This window comes from Myotis daubentonii, chromosome 6 (genome assembly GCF_963259705.1).
Source record: "Myotis daubentonii chromosome 6, mMyoDau2.1, whole genome shotgun sequence".
NCBI classification, from domain to species: Eukaryota; Metazoa; Chordata; class Mammalia; order Chiroptera; family Vespertilionidae; genus Myotis; species Myotis daubentonii.
Genome location: NC_081845.1, coordinates 39631573 through 39651578, shown reverse-complemented (window position 1 = coordinate 39651578; position 20006 = coordinate 39631573). Strand labels below are relative to the sequence as shown.

At 38.5% G+C, this 20006-nt stretch overlaps 1 protein-coding gene across 4 annotated transcripts in view; it reads right to left on the bottom strand.

Annotated features, from left to right (window-relative positions):
- PDSS2 (decaprenyl diphosphate synthase subunit 2) overlaps positions 1–20006 on the bottom strand; it is a 230023-nt gene that overhangs the window by 145652 nt on the left and 64365 nt on the right. For all 4 annotated transcript variants that reach the window (XR_009453445.1, XM_059700799.1, XM_059700800.1 and 1 more), the window contains exon 2: positions 5703–5837. Coding sequence is in view for 3 of the 4 variants with exons in the window: in XM_059700799.1 (XP_059556782.1) it covers positions 5703–5837 (135 nt within the window). In the remaining variant the exon portion in view is untranslated. The remainder of the gene's footprint in view (positions 1–5702; positions 5838–20006) is intronic.

The window sequence follows — 20006 nt, the reverse complement described above, 5'->3', positions numbered from 1 at the left end:
GGATATGAAAAAGGACCAACTAGAAATTAAGCATACACTGACTGAAATAAAGAATATTATACAGATATCCAATAGCAAACTAGAAGATCCCAAGAATAAAGTCAAAGATTTGAAATAAAAGAAGCAAAAAACACCCAACTGGAAAAGTAAAAAGCAAAAAGAATCCAAAAATATGAAGATAGTGTAAAGAGCCTCTGGGACAACTTCAAGAGTACCAACATCCGAATTATGGGGGTGCCAGAAGAAGAGAGAGAGCAAGATATTGAAAACCTATTTGAAGAAATAATGACAGAAAACTTCCCCTGCCTGGTGAAAGAAATAGACTTATAAGTCCTGGAAGCACAGAGAACCCCAAACAAAAGGAATCCAAAGAGGACCACACCAAGACACCTCATAATTAAAATGCCAAGGGCAAAAGACAAAGAGAGAATCTTAAAAGCAGCAAGAGAAAAACAGTTAGTTACCTACAAGGGAGTACCCATACGATTGTCAGCTGATTTCTCTTTTTTTTTTTTTTTTATTGCTTAAAGTATTACAAAGGGTATTACATATGTATCCATTTTATCCCCCCGCCCTAGACAGTCCCCTAGCCTCCCCTATCACCCAGTGTCTTATGTCCATTGGTTATGCTTATATGCATGCATACAAGTCCTTTAGTTGATCTCTTACCCCCCTACCTCCTGCCCCCCAACCCTCCCCGGCCTTCCCGCTGCAGCTCGACAATCTGTTTGAGGCAGCTCTGCCTCTGTATCTATTATTGTTCAAAAGTTTATAATGGTCTCTATTGTCCACGAATGAGTGAGATCATGTGGTATTTTTCCTTTATTGACTGGCTTATTTCACTTAGCATAATGCTCTCCAGTTCCATCCATGACGTTGCAAATGGTAAGAGTTCCTTCCTTTTTACAGCAGCATAGTATTCCATCGTGTAGATGTACCACAGTTTTCTAATCCATTCATCTACTGATGGGCACTTAGGCTGTTTCCAGATCTTAGTCAGCTGATTTCTCAACAGAAACTATGCAGGCCAGAAGGGAGTGGCAAGAAATATTCAAAGTGATGAAGAGCAAGAACCTACAACCAAAATTATTCTACCCAGCAAAGCTATCATTTAGAATTGAAGGTCAGATAAAGAGCTTCACAGATAAGAAAAAGCTAAAGGAGTTCATCACGACCAAACCAGTATTATATGAAATGCTGATGGGTATCCTTTAAGAAGAGGAAGAAGAAGAAAAAGGTAAAGATAAAAATTATGAACAACAAAGTGACAACAAATACATATCTATCAACAAGTGAATCTAAAAATCAAGTGAATAAAAAATCTGATGAACAGAATAAACTGGTGAATATAATAGAATCAGGGGCATAGAAAGGGAGTGGACTGACAATTCTTGGGGGGAAGGGAGTGTGGGGGATGCGGGAAGAGATTGGTCAAAAATCTTACACCTATGGACCAGGACAGTGGGGGGTGGGGTAAGGGCATGAGGTGGGGTGGGAACCGGGGGGGAGGGGAGCTATGGGGAGAAAAAAAAGGAACAATTGTAATAATCTGAACAAAAAAGATTTATAAAAAAAAAAAAAGAAAGAAAAAAACGGGATTTAAAAAACATACTAATTATTCTGCAATGTTTTTTGTTGAGTTATTTATTATGTTTTTTGTGTGACATTCCACTAATACTTTTCTTTCTTTAAACATCATTATGCTTTACATAATAACGAAGTTAAAAAATTAAGACTGTCCCATGAAGAGTGCCTTAGAGTCTGATTACAACTCACACCCTTCAGTCTGTGGACCGACGCTCTATCCACTGAGCCAAATCAGCCAGGGCTACAGCTTACATCCTGAATTAGTGGTTGCAAAGGTCATAATAAGGTACGCCCAAGTCACAGGAAGACATGGTCCAGTTACACTACTTTAAAAGGCACATACTATACATGTGTGATTCAAATGTTTGTTTTGGTCTAGAACACTACGGTAGCAGAAGGGTCAATCATGTAAAGATTTAAGTGAATACTATGTCCAAGGCACTGGCGAGATACACAGTTGTACAAAGCTGGCAGATATAGTCCAGCTGGATACTGAGAAGGAAAAGAAAATGTGTTTGGCAAACATGTTTCAATCTCTTCTACTAGAGTTAACAAGAGGTTTTGGGAAATTGTAGGCAATGAAGGTAAGGTGAAAATATGTGGTCTATCATAACTGCTCGTTAGATGAGAAAAAAACTGAGTAAATTATTGCTAAAACAACTGAGAAAGGTGAACCATTAGTTAAAAAACTCATAAAAAAATTTTTTAACTTAATAATCATGCTACATTAGAGAGGTCTATACTTTGAAATGTTATGTTTTATATATTGTAATGATCTATTTTTTGTATACAAGACTATCCTATTATTAACAGAACAGGAAGTTATACACTTATTTTCTCAGGAGTGGCTAGAGATACTTTTACATTAAATTTAGTATTTTATTCGACTGATTACCTTTGTAACCAATATGTATAAATGTATGTATTTATATTGTTGACACTATTACAGATGTCCCCCATTTCCACCCCCTTTTCCCACCCTCACTCAACCCCCCTCACCCCCACCTTCTCCAACTGTTGTCTGTGTCCATGAGCTATGCATTTTTGTTCTTTGACTAATCTCTTCACCTTCTTTCATCCAATGCCCCCCACACTCCCTCTGTCATGTAAACTCAGGATTGGTAGAATAAATGTAAACCCCACAGTCTTCTTGGCAAAAGGCTATGGTAGATGCTTATAGTGCATTTTTATCAATGTGGCTCTCTTACCTGTTTTTCAAAATGTAGTTATTACATTTTAACTTACATTCTGCCTCTCTTGGCCATATGATAAATTCACTAAATAGATCCACAAATTATATCCATCAGTTATGTCCTTAGGCTAAATAAAAGAGGTCACCTAACTTACTTTGGTCCCTTAGGTAATTTACTCAGGTCCCACTATCTGACATCAAAGTCAAGTTTATGAGAGAAAAAAACACCAACAATGCAAACCCCAGTAGTTGGGAGGTGACTTTAAAAAGCTCCCAAGTCAGTACTTTTCCTCAAATGTTAAATAATTCACTGTGGCATTATAGATACAAGCCTCCAGCAAAAGTTACACTTGAACAATTAAGAAAAGCAGGAGCAAAACAAATGAATTCAGGGATGGAGAAACAAATTAATGGTTTCTCATAGTACTATGCCAAATTACATTTTCACATTAACAAGTGTATCAACCATGCAAGCATCACCAATGACATGCTGGATCAAGCTTAATTACAGAAAATAGCCCAGAACCAGGATTATTCCCTAAATGTAATTATGGATTCTATATACTTGGGTATGAAATTCATTCATATTATTTGGAAAATTTTTATATTCATAATGCACTACCTACTCTTCTGCAAAGCTCTTTTACAACTGCTGTGTTACAATGCCCATCTACCAAATGCATATGTTCCTTGAAGGCTCAGAAGGTGATTGTAGGTGTTTCTAGGTAAACACATGTTCACATTACAGTGCACTGTGTGCATATAGATAAGAGCACCTGCATAGTAGAAAAGGTAACATACTTTAGAGTAAAACCCGGATTTAATTCCCAACTCTATCACTTACTATTTAAAGGATTTTAGACAAATCTTAGTCTTAGTATTAACTTCTTTTTCTGTAAAACGGGGATGATTCACTTATGCAACAAATATATACTGAACACCTATTATGTGTCAAATAGCACTTTACACTGATTATTTTAGAATCAGAGGTAACAAAACTTGGCTGGTGTTCACTGGAGGTATGTATGGTTACCCAATTGAAAGAGCAGACTATTAATAAAACAGGATCAAAATCAGCAGACTAAAACGCAAAGGAATTCCCAACAGGAGCTAGACATACATGGGATACAAGGTGATGTGAAGTCTATTTGCTTTCCAGGGATTATCAGGTTATTGGTATTCATTATGGATCCTTATGTGTTTTCTCCAGTTATTACAACTAAACTCAGTCAAGAGCTTTCTACACAATTTGTAGCGTAAAGTATTGACCTCTAATTCAAAAGTTACGGGGAGGGATGTAGATGTATTAAAGATTTGCCAAATTGCTTTCAATTCAGGAGTTTTTCAAAGAAATACTTACAAGAAGACCTTTTTGGTATAATAATTTAATGATTAGTCTAATCTGCAAGTGATATAAATTATTTGAATCAAACTAAAAAATCAGAATGGAATCAAGAAAAACATACATGAAGTTTAGAAGGAAACTATAGTTAGAGACTCAACTTTCCTCAATTGAAGTTGCACCACCCTAAAAAAGTAACATGACAACTCTTACCTACAGAATTATTGTAAGGACAAACGGGATAACTGTCGCCCTGGCTGGTTTGCTCAGTGGTTAGAGCGTCGGCCCTTAGGCTGAAAGGTTGCGTGTTTGATTCCCAGTTAAGGGCACGTACCTTGGTTGCAGGCTCAGTCTCCCCTCCACTCCCCACCCGCCTCACTAAGAAGAATAAATGGAAAAAATATCCTCAGATGAGGATTAAAATAAAAAAGGATAACTGTCATAAAAATGATTAGTAACCTACAAAGCACTAAAAAATATAAATTATATCAGAGTGAGTAGAAACTAAAAATGATCCCAAGGTATCTCTTTTAGTGAAGATACTTATATGCATAAATAGTAAAAGATCTGCAAAAATTATCCTGGCTGAAGAGGGGTCATTTGTAGTTACAACAGTAATAAATTTTGCTTGCTTCTTAATGATGAAGGATCACTGTACTTCATAGCTGGCAAGCAACATTCATTTCTAAATATTATAGAAGAATAAAACATTTATGGATAAGATCACTAGAAATAAAAAAAATCTAAGATGTGGATTGATTTTTAAATTAAGTCAATAAGATATATCAGCCATAAGGCAAAGTTTCTAGAAATGCTTCTTTTTGGGAGAAAAATTCCCTTGTTCCCCATGTTTTTAGGGTAGTTTTAATTTCACGTGCCAAAGTCCACTTGCAGATTGTTACATCTATAGAGAGAGGCTTTCAACACAGTGCCAAGCACTCTATTAAAATTAAATAAAGTTATTGCTGATATCTTACTAAAAAAATCCAGTATTTTTTTAAAACAAAAAATTTAAAGTTTGTTTTATATACAACCAATGTGATTAATACATGCTAGTAATTAATTTTTAATCTAAAGGTGTGAGATATAAAAATCTATAATTTCAGTAACTTTAGTAAATATCGATTCACCATAAAAATAAGCAAAATAAAATAAATGATATAGCACTGAAGTAGACTATTTCTGCTAAAATGGTACTTGCATCAATATTTTACAACTACATATCAGTTTGAGTAGGTTGAAAAAATAAAAAATCCTAGACTAAGGGACAAAGAGGTCTCTACAGAGACATAATGATACCATGATGGGGAGGATGGGTAGTCATGAACAGAAAATTTTAAATGCTCAGGGTAGTAATGCAAGTATTTAACACATATGTATGGGTAAATTTACCAGAGTTATGCATGGAGCAGCCAAGACTATCAGATCTGTTAACAATAAAAATACATATTTTAAACCATACAAATATTTTAATTTATCTTTGAATCAGAATGACAAAGAACTAAATAGCCATTTCTACTACCACTGTTCAGTAAAAGAAAACATAATTTAGAGAGCAATGTCAAAAGACTAATTTCTTACCATGAATAGATCCCACTGACCATGTCATAGTTCTGACATGAAGCATTCACACTGCTGGGCCCAGCTGCTTTAGAAATAAGTAGCACCACCAAGCCCCTCAGTTGGAGGTTATTCCGGCTATCTTGTACAAGCCCCCTGTAGCACATAAATAAAAGAATAAGGTTAATATACTTTCATAAGATCAGTCAGATCATGTTAGCAAATTGCTGCAAATATGCTCATAATTCCAAAATTAGACAAAGGAACGTGTTAAAAATAAATAGGATTGGGCCCACCCGGCATTGCCCAGTGGTTGAGCGTGGACCTATGAACCAGGAAGTCATGGTTCAATTCCTGGTCAGAGCACATGCCTGGGTTGTGGGCTTGGTCTCCAGTAGGGGGCATACAGAGGGCAGCCAATCAATGATTCACTCTTGCCACTGATGTTTCTATCTCTTTCTCCCTCTCCCTTCCACTCTGAAATCAATAAAAATATATTTAAAAAAAGAAAAAGGATTGGGGGAAGAAGAGTGAATAGGAGGAAACCATGAGGTCAGCAAACAACTGGAGAAACCAATGGCTGGTTTTAAAAGTGACAATCTGACACAGGGAGGCTTGATGATCTGGCTTTCTACTCTTTCTGGGTTTCCCACTGTCTATACCAGCCGTGGGCAAACTACGGCCTGCGGGCCGGATCCTGCCCGTTTGAAATGAATAAAACTATTGAAAAAAAAGACCGTACCCTTTTATGTAATGATGTTTACTTTGAATTTATATTAGTTCACACAAACACTCCATCTATGCTTTTGTTCCGGCCCTCCGGTCCAGTTTAAGAACCCATTGTGGCCCTCGAGTCAAAAAGTTTGCCCACCCCTGGTCTATACCCAACCTCACAATATTAACCATTTGCTCTGATAGCAAGAGGAACTCACAGTTTTAAACTGTTTGCGGTAGTCGACACCAACTGAAATAATTACAAACTTTAGGACTTAGATAAAGAGATCTTATTTGGTGATGGTGGTTGACACAAACATTTATTTCAGAAGTAAAATGAAAAAGAATGCCATGAACAAGTATCTTGCCATTTCCTATCTATACTAATAAAAGGATAATATGCTAATTAGACCAGACATCTTCTGGATGTCCTTCTGGACAAAGCCACAGTGGCAGGGGCTGAGGCAGAGGTGGGGCAATCAGGCTGGCAGGGGAGGGCAGTTAGGGGCGATCAGGCCAGCAGGGGAGGGCAGTTAGGGGCAATCAGGCCAGCAGGGGAGGGCAGTTAGGGGCGATCAGGCCAGCAGGGGAGGGCAGTTAAGGGGCGATCAGGCCAGCAAGGGAGCAGTTAGGGGACAATCAGGCCAGAAGGTGAGCAGTTAGGGGGCGATTAGGCTGGCAGGGGAGCAGTTAGGGGGCAATCAGGTTGGCAGGCAGAGGTGGTTAAGGGCAATCAGGTCAGCAGGCAGAAGTGGTTAGGGGCATTAGGCAGGCAGGCAGAGGTGGTTAGGGGCGATCAGGCAGGCAGGCAGGCAGAGGTGGTTAGGGGCAATCATGCAGGCAAGTGATTAGGAGCCAGTGGTCCCAGATTGCGAGAGGAATGTCTGACTGCCCTTCCCTGCCGGCCTGATCGCCCCTAACTGCCCTCCCCTGCGGGATCGGGCCTAAACTGACAGTCGGACATCCCCTGAGGGGTCCTGGATTAGAGAGGGTGTAGGCCGGGCTGAGGGACCCCCCTCCCCCGACCATGCATGAATTTCATGTACCAGGTCTCTAGTTATTTATAAAAAGTATTATCACTCTAGACAACAATAAAGCTTTGACTTAGAATGTCATATTTTTTTTGCTATGAGAATTGAACTTTTATAGTTTCTACTATAACCAAGGCTAGGAATACTTTCCTGAATGCACTTTGTCATTTGTTTTTAAATATTGCAAATGGTTATCATACAAGAACTAAATGGCATCATTAAAAAGAGAAAAAAAAGAAAACTATGGGTAATATATTGTAATAAATTGATATTTAGAATAATGCTCATGACAATAATCAAGTAGATTATAATATACATAAATAATACACAAATATAATTATTGATTGTGGTAAAAACATTAAACATTATTATTATAATACTTCACTGAATTATTAAGACTTCCATGGTAAATTTTGAACAAAGAATCAATCGAAATTAATTAACTAAGCCAAAATTAATGAGTTAGTCATTACTTAAAAAAAAAAAAAAGAACTTCACCCCTCATGCCTCTACACAGGAATTTTAAAAAGGACCCCTTTCTTGCCCTTTCATTACTTTCAAAATAATAGAGATCTTCAGGCTCTTTGCAAAGTAAAAGCTGTAGCTGTTTTTCTACTTATACCTTCTCCTCAATCTATTAATTGATCTTCAGCAAGTTAGAAGGATTAATCATTTTAAAAAATAAGTTCGTCTGGCCAGTGTGGCTCAGTGGTTGAGCATCTACCCATGAAAAAGGAAGTCACGGTTCAATTTCCTGTTTCACTCCCGGTCAGGGCACAATGCCAGGATTGTGGGCTTGATCCCCAGTAGGGGGTGTGCAGGAGACAGCCGATCAATGATTCTCTCTCATCACTGATGTTGCTATCTCTCTCTTCCTCTCCCTTCCTCTCTCTAAAGTGAATAAAAACATATTTAAAAAATAAAAATAAAGAAAATAAGTTCTAATTTCCTAGGAAAGAACGTTAATTAAGTGATTAAGCTATAACACAATAGAAATAATCATCAGAAATGTCCAAAGCTCTTTATTATCCTGTAACAATTTGCTTAAATCCTATAGACCTGAACCACAGGGAGGCTAGGAAACATCCTATTTTAGAAAAAGAAAAGTGAATGGGAGCCATTTCAAAAGTTTTTGCTTTAAACTACAAATTTTAACTTATATTACTTATCCTTACTTATTTATTACCTAAGGTTAATCTTTATTCTTCCATTTCTGTGTAATATTAAAGAGAAGGGAAAAGAGGAAGGTGAGGCTGTGTGTGTGTGTATTTTGGGGATTAAGCCTGGTTAGGGATGAAGGATCTGATGACACAGTAAAAACTCTATACATGCCAGAACTGTCCTAAGGATTTTACTATATATTAACTAAAACTAATTTACAACAACCCTAAGGGAAGGTACCCTGTTTATCATGATTTTACAGATGAGGAAAATGAGGGAGACAGAGATCAAGCAACATGCCTGGGTACCTGAGCCTGTAGGCAGTATAGAGCCTAGATGGAGCCAGGATTTGAACCCATGCCAACTGGCTCTTGGCTCTATAGTGACTCTCCATCTGCTTCATCTCAGGGACAAAACTTATAGCTAAGTCAAATGAGAACAGTGCTGCTTGAGAACCAGGTTTAAAAAATTCTGCTATTCAGTAGCTATGTGACTGAGATAGTGACCTTTTCTATAAAATGAGGTTAATGATGTCTACATTCCATAGTCATATATGGAAGAGACAGCATGAGTAATGTATATAACACTATGGAAGAACATGGCAGATGATCCAGTGATCACAAAATTACATTCTCTTTCCTTATTACTGTTTTGCCATCTATTTTTTTTCTCAACTTCTATTTTCTTTCTTCTACTCTGTTTCTCCTTCTATCTCTCAAAGTCCTCCCCACTGTACTAGCATATATAACTCCTATAAATACTGTTTCATTTTCTACCTCCCAGAACAATAAAAGCTAAGCAATTCTTCCTATCCTCACTCCAAACATCATATATCATTAGAACACCTGCCACTTTGAGATGTATTACTAAAAAGGCCAGAAAAAGAAACTGGTGAACTGGTTAACAGAAATCAAGAGAGCAGTCAGACACCTTCTAACCACTGATTTTCATGTAAGACAGTAGGTAACAAGCTGAAGAATAGATTAAAGCTTGAGTAAATTAATAATTGTTTCCAAAACACCTCTTCTTTGATTTCACTTCATTAACACCCTTAAAACACACACAGAGAAAACAAAAAGATTAAGAAAATTTGCTCCTGAGGATACCCTGCCTCCCAACCCCTACCACAAGGATCTAAATCTACAGAGGTACTATGTTTCATGTAGTCCAGGTCACACTTCACCTGGAACACTATGATTTATTCTCAGTGCCTCTTTAAGGAGGGACAGTGATAAGCCAGAGCAAATCCAGAAGATGATAAAATCATGCATGGCTGAAAAAAACAAAAAAATGGATGCTAGCTAGATTGGTAAAGTTGGTGTTCTTGCTAGAGGTGCCTCTCTTGGTAGATGTAGAATTCAGACCGAGCCTTAAAAGACAGCCAAATTTCCCTGAGCAGAGAATGGAAGTACGTGGGAATAAGATGGGGTTATTGGAATGGAAAGAAAGGTATCTTTGGAGAAATAAACTGGTTACGCAGTGATAAGAAGGTGGAAGAATGGGAAGCAGGTTCAGGAGCTGTGGGGATACCCATCTGGGCAATGTGTGTAGGTGAACAAGCCCAGAAAAAGACAGCATAAAGAGTGAAGGACCTTAAAAGGCAAGTTTAGAGTTGGGACTTCATTCTGCGGGCAATCTGAAGGCATGGATGGTTTGTCGGCAAAGGAGTAGCGTGATTAGAGTTAACGACTAAAACAGTTACTCTGACAGTGGTGTGTTGAGTGCAGTGAAAAGGAGAGAAGATTAGTTAGGAGTAGCTTCTTCCAACAGTCCTGGTGAGAGATAATGAGGGCCTCAATTAGGGTAGAGGCAGCAGGGAGGGAAAAGAAAAGCTGAATAATGGCAACAGAATGGAGGAGGAATTGGACAGTCTGGTCAACTGACTGCATGTGGGAGGCACTGGGAAGGGATCAAGAAGCAAAGGAAAGGCAAGGGCTGAATTTAAGATTCAAACATGTATCCTGGAGGTGAAGATGCTAGCATAAGCAGAGATTGGGAAAAAAGAAAGGTAATGAGGAATTAATGAGTTCAGTTTTGGACATGCTACATTTGAATGCAAGAAGGACTTCCAGATGGAGATGCCCAGCAGGCAGCTGGAAATGCTGTGGGTATAGATTTGGGAAGCATCTTCACAGAGGTGATGGCTGAAGCAGCAGGAATTGATAGATGAGTTTTTGAGGAGAGAGAAAAAAAGAGAAAAGAAGGGAAGAGAATCCCTGTACTTAGAAAGGATGAGTAATCAAGATGAAGGAACACAGTATGCCCACAAGCAAATAAACAGGGTTTCCACAGACACCCAGAAAGAAGTGTGAACATACACGCACAATGGAGGCAGAGAACTGTAACAGCGCAGTGAACAGAAACTAGCATCAGTAGTTAGTTGCCCCTTCCATAAGTTTTTTTTGTTTGTGCTCATCCTCACCCAAGGATATTTTTAGAGAGAGTGGAAGAGAGGAGGAGGAGGAATGAGAAACATTGATGTGAGAAAGACACATCAACTGGTTGCCTCCGACACTAGGTGATTGAGCCTGCAATCAAGGTACATGCTCTTGACCAGAATCGAACCTGGGACCCTTCAGTCCGCGGGATGATGCTCTATTCACTGAATCAAATCAGCTAGGGCCTTCCATGGGCTTTTATGGTCCGCATTATAAACATCTAATTTGGCACTTAAAACAATGAATAAAAATGATAACAACAATGATATAGACAACAACTACAACATACTATAAGGCCAGGCAGGCATGTGCTGTTTTACATGCATATGTTCAGAAACCATACAAGGTAACTGGTAAATCTCTTTACAAATGGGAAAATTAGCGAGAAGGCTTAGAAGAGTTACGTAATTACTAGTCACACTAGTCAACTAGTAATGGAAATGTCAAGATCTAGACAAAATCTGGACTCCAAAGCCCAGACTCACTATATGTTCAGCTGTGCTATTTAATTATTTGTTCACAGGTACTCCCTCCCAAGTCTGTGAGAATCTTGAGGGCCCTCAGGCTTCGTCATCTCTGGGTGTCCTGCACCCAGCAGAGTAACTGACCCAGAATAGGTCTCCAAAAAATGCAAATAAGAGAATAAATAGAGGTAGAGCAGCAGACTCTCCATGTTGTATATCTCACACAAACAGACCTGCTATGCACTATTTCCACTTTCCTCACCTCTCCTGTTATCCATATGCCATAGCGGATTCTTTAAAAGGGACAGCCAGACAGGAGAAAAGCCCCAATACATTCTAAAAAGCACACTGAGATTTATTTTAATGCTATATCAAAAGGTTACTGTATGTAAGAATTATGCTAGATTAAAGGACCTATTCCTTAAGCTTTAAACAGAGAGAACTCTATATAAAACTGGAGTGTTTATGCGTTTTGTTTCTTTGTTTAGGAGAACCGACTGAATTCAGTGCCTGTGAGAGAGGGCCGCCCTTATTTTGAACAGATAATAGGGGTAGTTCTAGCTGGAGTTGAGGAAGGATGGCAGAAATGGGGCATGAGACCCTCTCACCACTCCTGTTCAACATAGTACTGGAAGTGTTAGCCATTGCAATTCGGCAAGAAGAAGAAATAAAAGGCATCCAAATTGGAAAAGAGGAAGTAAAACTGTCCTTATTTGCAGACGACATGATATTATACATACAAAACCCTAGAGATTCCATCAAAAAGCTACTAGACTTAATACATGAATTTGGCAATGTAGCAGGATACAAAATTAACCCCAAGAAATCTGAGGCATTTCTATACACCAATAGTGAACTTTCAGAAAGAGAGATTATAAAAACAATCCCGTTTACCATTGCACCAAAAAAATTAAGCTACCTAGGAATAAACTTAACTAAAGAGGTAAAAGACCTCTACTCAGAAAACTACAGGACATTGAAAAAAGATATAGAGGAAGACATAAACAGATGGAAGAACATACCGTGTTCATGGATTGGTAGAATCAACATCATTAAAATGTCCATACTACCCAAAGCAATCTATAAATTCAACGCACTTCCCATTAAAATACCAACGGCATACTTCAGAGATCTAGAACGAACTCTCCAAAAATTCATCTGGAATAAAAAAAGACCCCGAATAGCTGCAGCAATCCTGAAAAAGAACAAAGTAGGTGGGATCTCAATACCAGATATCAAGTTGTATTACAAAGCCACTGTTCTCAAAACTGCCTGGTACTGGCACAAGAATAGGCATATAGATCAATGGAATAGAATAGAGACCCCAGAAATCGGCCCGAACCAATATGCTCAATTAATATTTGACAAAGGAGGCAAGAACATACAATGGAGCCAAGATAGTCTCTTCAATAAATGGTGCTGGGAAAATTGGACAGATATATGCAAGAAAATGAAACTAGACCACCAACTTACACCATACACAAAAATAAACTCAAAATGGATAAAGGACTTAAATGTACGACGGGAAACCATAAAAATTCTAGAAGAATCCAAAGGCAACAAAATCTCAGACATATGCCGAAGCAATTTCTTCACTGATACAGCTCCTAGGGCACTTGAAACTAAAGAAAAAATGAACAAATGGGACTACATCAAAATAAAAAGCTTCTGCACAGCAAAAGAAACCATCAACAAAACAACGAGAAAACCCACTGCGTGGGAAAACATATTTGCCAATGACATGTCTGATAAGGGCCTAATCTCCAAAATTTATAGGGAACTCATACAACTTAACAAAAGAAAGATAAACAATCCAATCAAAAAATGGGCAAAGGACCTAAATAGACACCTTTCAAAAGAGGACATCCAGAAAGCCAAGAGACATATGAAAACATGCTCAAAGTCACTAATCATCCGAGAGATGCAAATCAAAACAGCAATGAGGTACCATCTCACACCTGTCAGACTGGCTATCATCAACAAATCAACAAACGACAAGTGCTGGAGAGGATGTGGAGAAAAAGGAACACTTGTGCACTGCTGGTGGGAATGCAGACTGGTGCAGCCACTATGGAAGACAGTATGGAGTTTCCTTAAAAAACTGAAAATGGAACTCCCATTTGACCCTGTGATCCCACTTCTAGGAATATATCCCAAGAAACCAGAAACACCAATCAGAAAGGATATATGCACCCCTATGTTCATAGCAGCACAATTCACCATAGCTAAGATCTGGAAACAGCCTAAGTGCCCATCAGTAGATGAATGGATTAGAAAACTGTGGTACATCTACACGATGGAATACTATGCTGCTGTAAAAAGGAAGGAACTATTACCATTTGCAACGTCATGGATGGAACTGGAGAGCATTATGCTAAGTGAAATAAGCCAGTCATTAAAGGAAAAATACCACATGATCTCACTCATTCATGGACAATAGAGACCATTATAAACTTTTGAACAATAATAGATACAGAGGCAGAGCTGCCTCAAACAGATTGTCAAACTGCAGCAGGAAGGCCAGGGAGGGTTGGGGGGCAGGAGGTAGGGGGGTAAGAGATCAACTAAAGGACTTGTATGCATGCATATAAGCATAACCAATGGACATAAGACACTGGGTGATAGGGGAGGCTAGGGGACTGTCTAGGGCGGGGGGATAAAATGGATACATATGTAATACCCTTTGTAATACTTTAAGCAATAAAAAAAAAAAAAAACTAAAAAAAAAAAAAAGAAATGGGGCATGAGAGAACACTTTTGAGATTTATGCTCAAGAGTTCTAATCTGTGCTGGTGATCCAAACCACCATCTTTTGGTAAATTTGAATCAAATATTAAGGAAACAATTTACCGCCTTCAAAGGACCATCGCCTTTGAGTTAGCTCAAAGCACCTCGAAGTATAAGTGAATGGGAAAGAATCAGCACTGGCCAGACTCCCATGAGGGGAGGAACTCCCCTCATTGTAACTCTTGTAAGAGGTATGGAGTTTTGTTTTACTATTTTATTACCCCACTTTTACATATCCAATTCCAATAAATCAATGCATAAAATGTAAGCATAAAAAATGGATGTCAAGTGTAACATACATGAAGTGGGCTGATTGCTAAGATTCTAATAATACTTCTGACTATAATCTCCAGTTAAAAAATTTTAAACTTTAAATTCAGATAACTGGAACCAAAGAATTGATTACGGTGTGAAGTTTTTGCCAAAGAACAATAGAAATATTCTGACTGATTTTAAAACACTGACTGCAACCTGCTAAATTGATTTTGTGATCCACTAATTGGTTGCAACTTGCAGTTTTTTTGAAAAATGGTATTTTAAAGTCATGTGATAAATTAAGTCAAATTAATTATGTAGAAATAGAATCATCACTACTTAAAAACAGAAACTCTGTCCATACACTAGGACAAATTTAGTGTTGCAACAAAGCATCCAAGTTCTTTAATGGCATAAGGAAATATTTAAAATGTTAACTGAAACAAGACTAAAGAATATAAACTGTATATATAATATGATCTCAATTATGTTTCAATATATGCATACATATATGAATATAAACAAGGCCAAGGACAAAAACTAGAAAAAATATGGCAAATCATTAACATTTTAAATCTGGTATCATTATATAGGTGTTCAACATACAAGATGTCCTTGTATTTTTCCATGTTTTAAAATATTTTGTTTAAAAAATGAAAAGAAACAAGATATGAAGAAAATACTCCCACATGGTAACAAGTGTTAATCAATGGGTTTTTAGATTGAGTGATTTATTTTCTAAATTGTATAGAAACACAGATTTCTTTGTAAGTCTGGAGAAAAAAAAATACCATATTTTAAAAATAACAGAATTTTAAGAAGGCAAATGACTTACTACATTATACTTGAGTTTCTCATTTAAAGAAAAAATTTAACCCCAGAGTACTATGTTGAGTGCTTCTTGAGTTCTCATATTTTACCTTTAATTCTCTAAGATTTAGACACAAAGTTTATAAACCTCTAGTTTGATAGAAAGTTAAAATCATATCAAAAACAGTGATATTACTCAGTTGTAATAGAAAAAAAATAATATTCAGGGAAGTTGTTTTTTAAAGCTCTGTAATTTTAGTGAGACTAAAAATAGTTAGCATGTCACAGGTTTTTATATAAAATTAGCAGAAGAACTGGAGGTTAATTTCCATTGACAAAATGACCCAAATTGTATTATTCCTGCCATATCTATCCTGAGACTAAACTGCCCTAGACTTGAAACAACGTTAGGGCCTGAGGTGACCAGCCTTTAGAATCAGGGAGCTGTGGCAGCACTGACATGGCTTGAGGGCCACATGTACAGCCCACCCGAAGTAAATCCCTGAGGGACAGCTGGGCCAAGGAGCTGCCTCACCAGAGCCCTCCCAAAGCTGCAATTAGGTTTGATGGGCATGTGGCCGAAGACAGGCAGGCGCTGGAAAAAAAGTAAGTAACAGAAGAGAAAGTAGAATGGGAGTAGGGCAGAGGGATTGCTGAGCAGGGGGAAATCAAGCAGGAGCTTTTCAGAAATGGCTACCAAACAACAGTAGTTTAATGAAATATGATTGAAATTTTAAAAATATTAAAAAATGCCATAATTGAGCAAATTTGCAGCAAGATGTAGGCTGGCCACCTTAGAATTAAACATACCATCAGAAAAACAAAAACAAAAAAATCCACAAAGATTTCCCTGCTCAAATGGTATCTGAAGATTTATTTTAAAATATTAATGTAGTAAAATAGGGCCATTTAAAAAATAATGTTTTGGTCACACTGAAAACTCTGTTAAAATAATCTCATATAATAATTTTTACATACAGACCCCTTTTGTTCACATTTAAAAAATTAATTTAGTGTTGAAGCAAAGGAGCAGAAAAATGGAGTGCTGGAATACAGGCATCATTATACTGCACAGACACATGAGGCTCACACCACCACTCAAGAAGGGACACTGGCTAAGAGCTAAAGAACTGTAAACTACACCTCCCACTACCACAGTCTGTCTGCGCAGGAATAAATCATCCAAATGTGAACGAGTGCTCCCTTAATGCTCAGTGCTTTTCTCAGCTGGCAGTTCTGATTTCAATAGACAGCCACTCAGACACTAGAGAACTACTCTCAGATTAATCTGCTATAATTTTCTATGGTTTTATTCATCTAGCATAAAGCATGTTTTTATCAAAAAGAATGTCTCAATAAGTAATAAATATTTATTTAGTTCTTCACGCATCAGCCCCGTTATCTAATAAAGGTGGTTCGATTATGCAAAAATTAGAATATTTGCATTAGAAAAAGTTGGAGAAGAAAATCTGGCTTTTACGTAACATATTATCAAAAGCCAAATATAAAAGATACAATAGCAGATGAGGGAAACCAGTAAAAACAAGCAAATTGGAAACACTTTATAGAGAAACAATAGTACTTCAAGGTCAAATTGGGGTGGGGCTGGGGAGAAGCAAAGTTAAATACATCATGATTTAAAGAGAAATGAGTTTTTGAAAAATGAATGGAAAAACAATCAAACCCTGAAGCTATATTATTGCAACATGATGAAATCAAGTGTAAAACTTTTAGGGAAATCTCATTTATTTTTCCAAAATCAACACTGAAATCAAGGTACAGGAGACCAAAGCAGAGGAGAATTAGAAGTGACAGGTGGCAGGACACAAACTACTTATGTTCATCTTCCACAGAATAAATTTCCACCAGAGAAAAGATCCTATGATTGGCTGCCTAAGTTCAAACCTACTAGCTTTCATAATCACAAATATTGCCTCCCATACACCATTAAGACCTTATAGTTATTTAAAGTAGCCACCAACAAAGGTAGTAAAGGGAAAATATTTCTATAATAGTGGCATCTCTGAAGTATTGTGTGCCACAGAAAAACATTTGATTTTTTTGAAGTTTCATTTATCTGGTATTAATAGAATGGCATCAACTGAATGAAGAGAAAGACACTTGCAATAAATTACATACAGGTTATTCTAGTCAATTTAATCCTCAGAAAACAATAACACTTCTCCACTCTAACAGGTCAAAAGGGTCTGGGAAAAAATCCCTCATTTACCAATTGCCAGCAAGCCACCTGGAGGCAAACTGTCTCATCCACCCTAGTATACCCCCAAGCTTTCACGGTGCCAGCTCATCTAACCTGACAATCATTCTGAGTGGTAGTACATATTTCCATTCATTTATTTTGGTTATTATATTTCTCTTCCTAGACTAGAATGTAAGCATGTTATATTGTATTTACATGTCAACAGTTGTTATCTCCAGTGCTTAGAATTGTGTCTGGAACACATAGGTATTAAATAAATATTTGTTGAATGAATTAACCAGGTAACCTGCCCCAAATTATATAGCCAATAAATGAGAGACCTGGGGTTTAATTTGGATGTCTGCCTCCGAAGCCCATATTCACCCAACCTGGAGAGAGAATGATCACAGCAGCATTAAAACACAGTAAAAATGAATGATGGCTTAGAATTAAGGCTTACAAAGTACCTTTCAGATAAGAAGTGTGAAAGGTTTTAAAGTTCATTTCTCCTAAGCACCTTGAAACTTCTCTTGATTATAGGTCTGGTATATTGAGAGCTGGACAAGCAGTTGGGTGCAGCCTTCTCCTAACGGTCAAGTTCAACAAGTCTCACAGGCAGCACAGAGCCAGAGGATTTGCGGTCCATTAAACACAGGGCCATGGGAAGTCTTGAATAGCCCATTCACACAGAAGCTGAGAAAAGTCTGCACTGCAGTGAAAGTGCTGTCCAGGTTAAAAACCACAACTAAAAAACAACAACAAAAACCTTCAGACTGCAGGAGTAGCCAGGGTCTACACAACAGCCAAGGAGTCTTACAGTGAAATGAGATCTTCTAAGGCCCAGCTTGTGGCATATGTCCCTGTGCCCTTATGGTGGTTTGTGATAGTTGATCCTCTAGTCCACAAAATTGTAACTTTTATGGAAGGAAGAGATCACATTTTTCATCATTCTTTACTGAAAACCTTGGGTCCTTTCCTTGAAATTGGACAGAATGTGAATTTCTCCACGAAAACAGCTGATTAAAGGGCTACTTAGTTAAAAGAAATAATTTATATACATTTCCTATTTTTATTTCTAGGAACATCCTATCCTATATAATAAAAGCCTAGGTGGCATCACACACAACGTCATCACAAGACGGCCACCACGAGATGGCCGCCCTCACATCGTCACAAGGTGGCCACCACAAGATGGCCGGCAGGGGAGGGCAGTTGGGGGCGAACAGGCCGGCAGGGGAGGGCAGCTGGGAGCGAGATCAGGCCAGCAGGTGAGGGCAGTTGGGGGTAACCAGGCCTGCAGGGGAGGGCAGTTGGGGGCGATCAGGCCAGCAGGGGAGGGCAGTTGGGAGCAATCAGGCCAGCAGGGGAGGGCAGTTGAGAGCGACCAGCCCTGCAGGGGAGGGCAGTTGAGGGTGACCAGTCCTACAGGCGAGGGCAGTTGGGGGCGATCAGGCCAGCAGGGGAGCAGTTAGGGGGCGATCAGGCTTGCAGGCAGAAGCAGTTAGGGGCAATGTGGCAGGCAGGCAGGCAAGCGGTTAGGAGCCAGCAGTCCCGGATTGTGGAAGGGATGTCCCAGATTGGAAAGGGTGCAGGCCGGGCTGAGGGACTCCCCGCCCCCCCCCCCCCGCCCATTTTGTACAGATTTCGTGCACTGGGCCTCTAGTATTAAAATAAGACAGAACATTTATGTTTGGAGACTGTTCCCATGCTAATAGCTGTATTTTGTCCTAATTCATGCTAAAATAATTCATTTTTAAAAGGTTAAAGAGAGTCAAGGAAGGCACTATAGCTATAAAGTGCTGGGAAATGTCAAAAATGTTGTGGTTCCCTGGCTGGCATGGCTCAGTGATTGAGCATTGCCCTATATGAACCAGGGCACATGCCTGAGTTGTGGGCTTGATCCCCAGTAGACGACGTACAGGAGGCAGCCAATTGATCATTATCTCTCATCACTGATGTTTCTATCTCTCTCTCCCTCTCCGTTCCTCACTGAAATCAATAAAAAAATTTTTTAAAAAATGTTGTGGTCATCATTAGGCTTTGCTTCATTAGGATGTTATTCTCCCCTACCCCCCAACAGTTTTCCTTCCCAAAACATTGTGGGGCCTGGGCTGCAAATGGTAGCCTTCATTTCACTAGAAATAAGAAAAAAGTAATGATATAAGTCATAGATTCTCCCCTCTCTCCAAATAAAGCAGTGGAACTATTGGACATCTATCTGCCTATCCTTTTGACTGACATTTTAGGGGCAAGGGAATGGGCAATGAGAATGAGAGGGTAGGGAACAAGCTACTCTTGTTAAAACACATACCATGGGCTATGATTTTACATGCACTCAATAACTATGAAGTAGGTACTACAGTTATCTCCATTTTACAGGTGAGAAAACTGAGGCTTAGAGATAGGTTACTTTCTTGTCCAAAGTCAAAAGTAAGCAGGTGAGTCAGAATTCAAAATCGGGACAT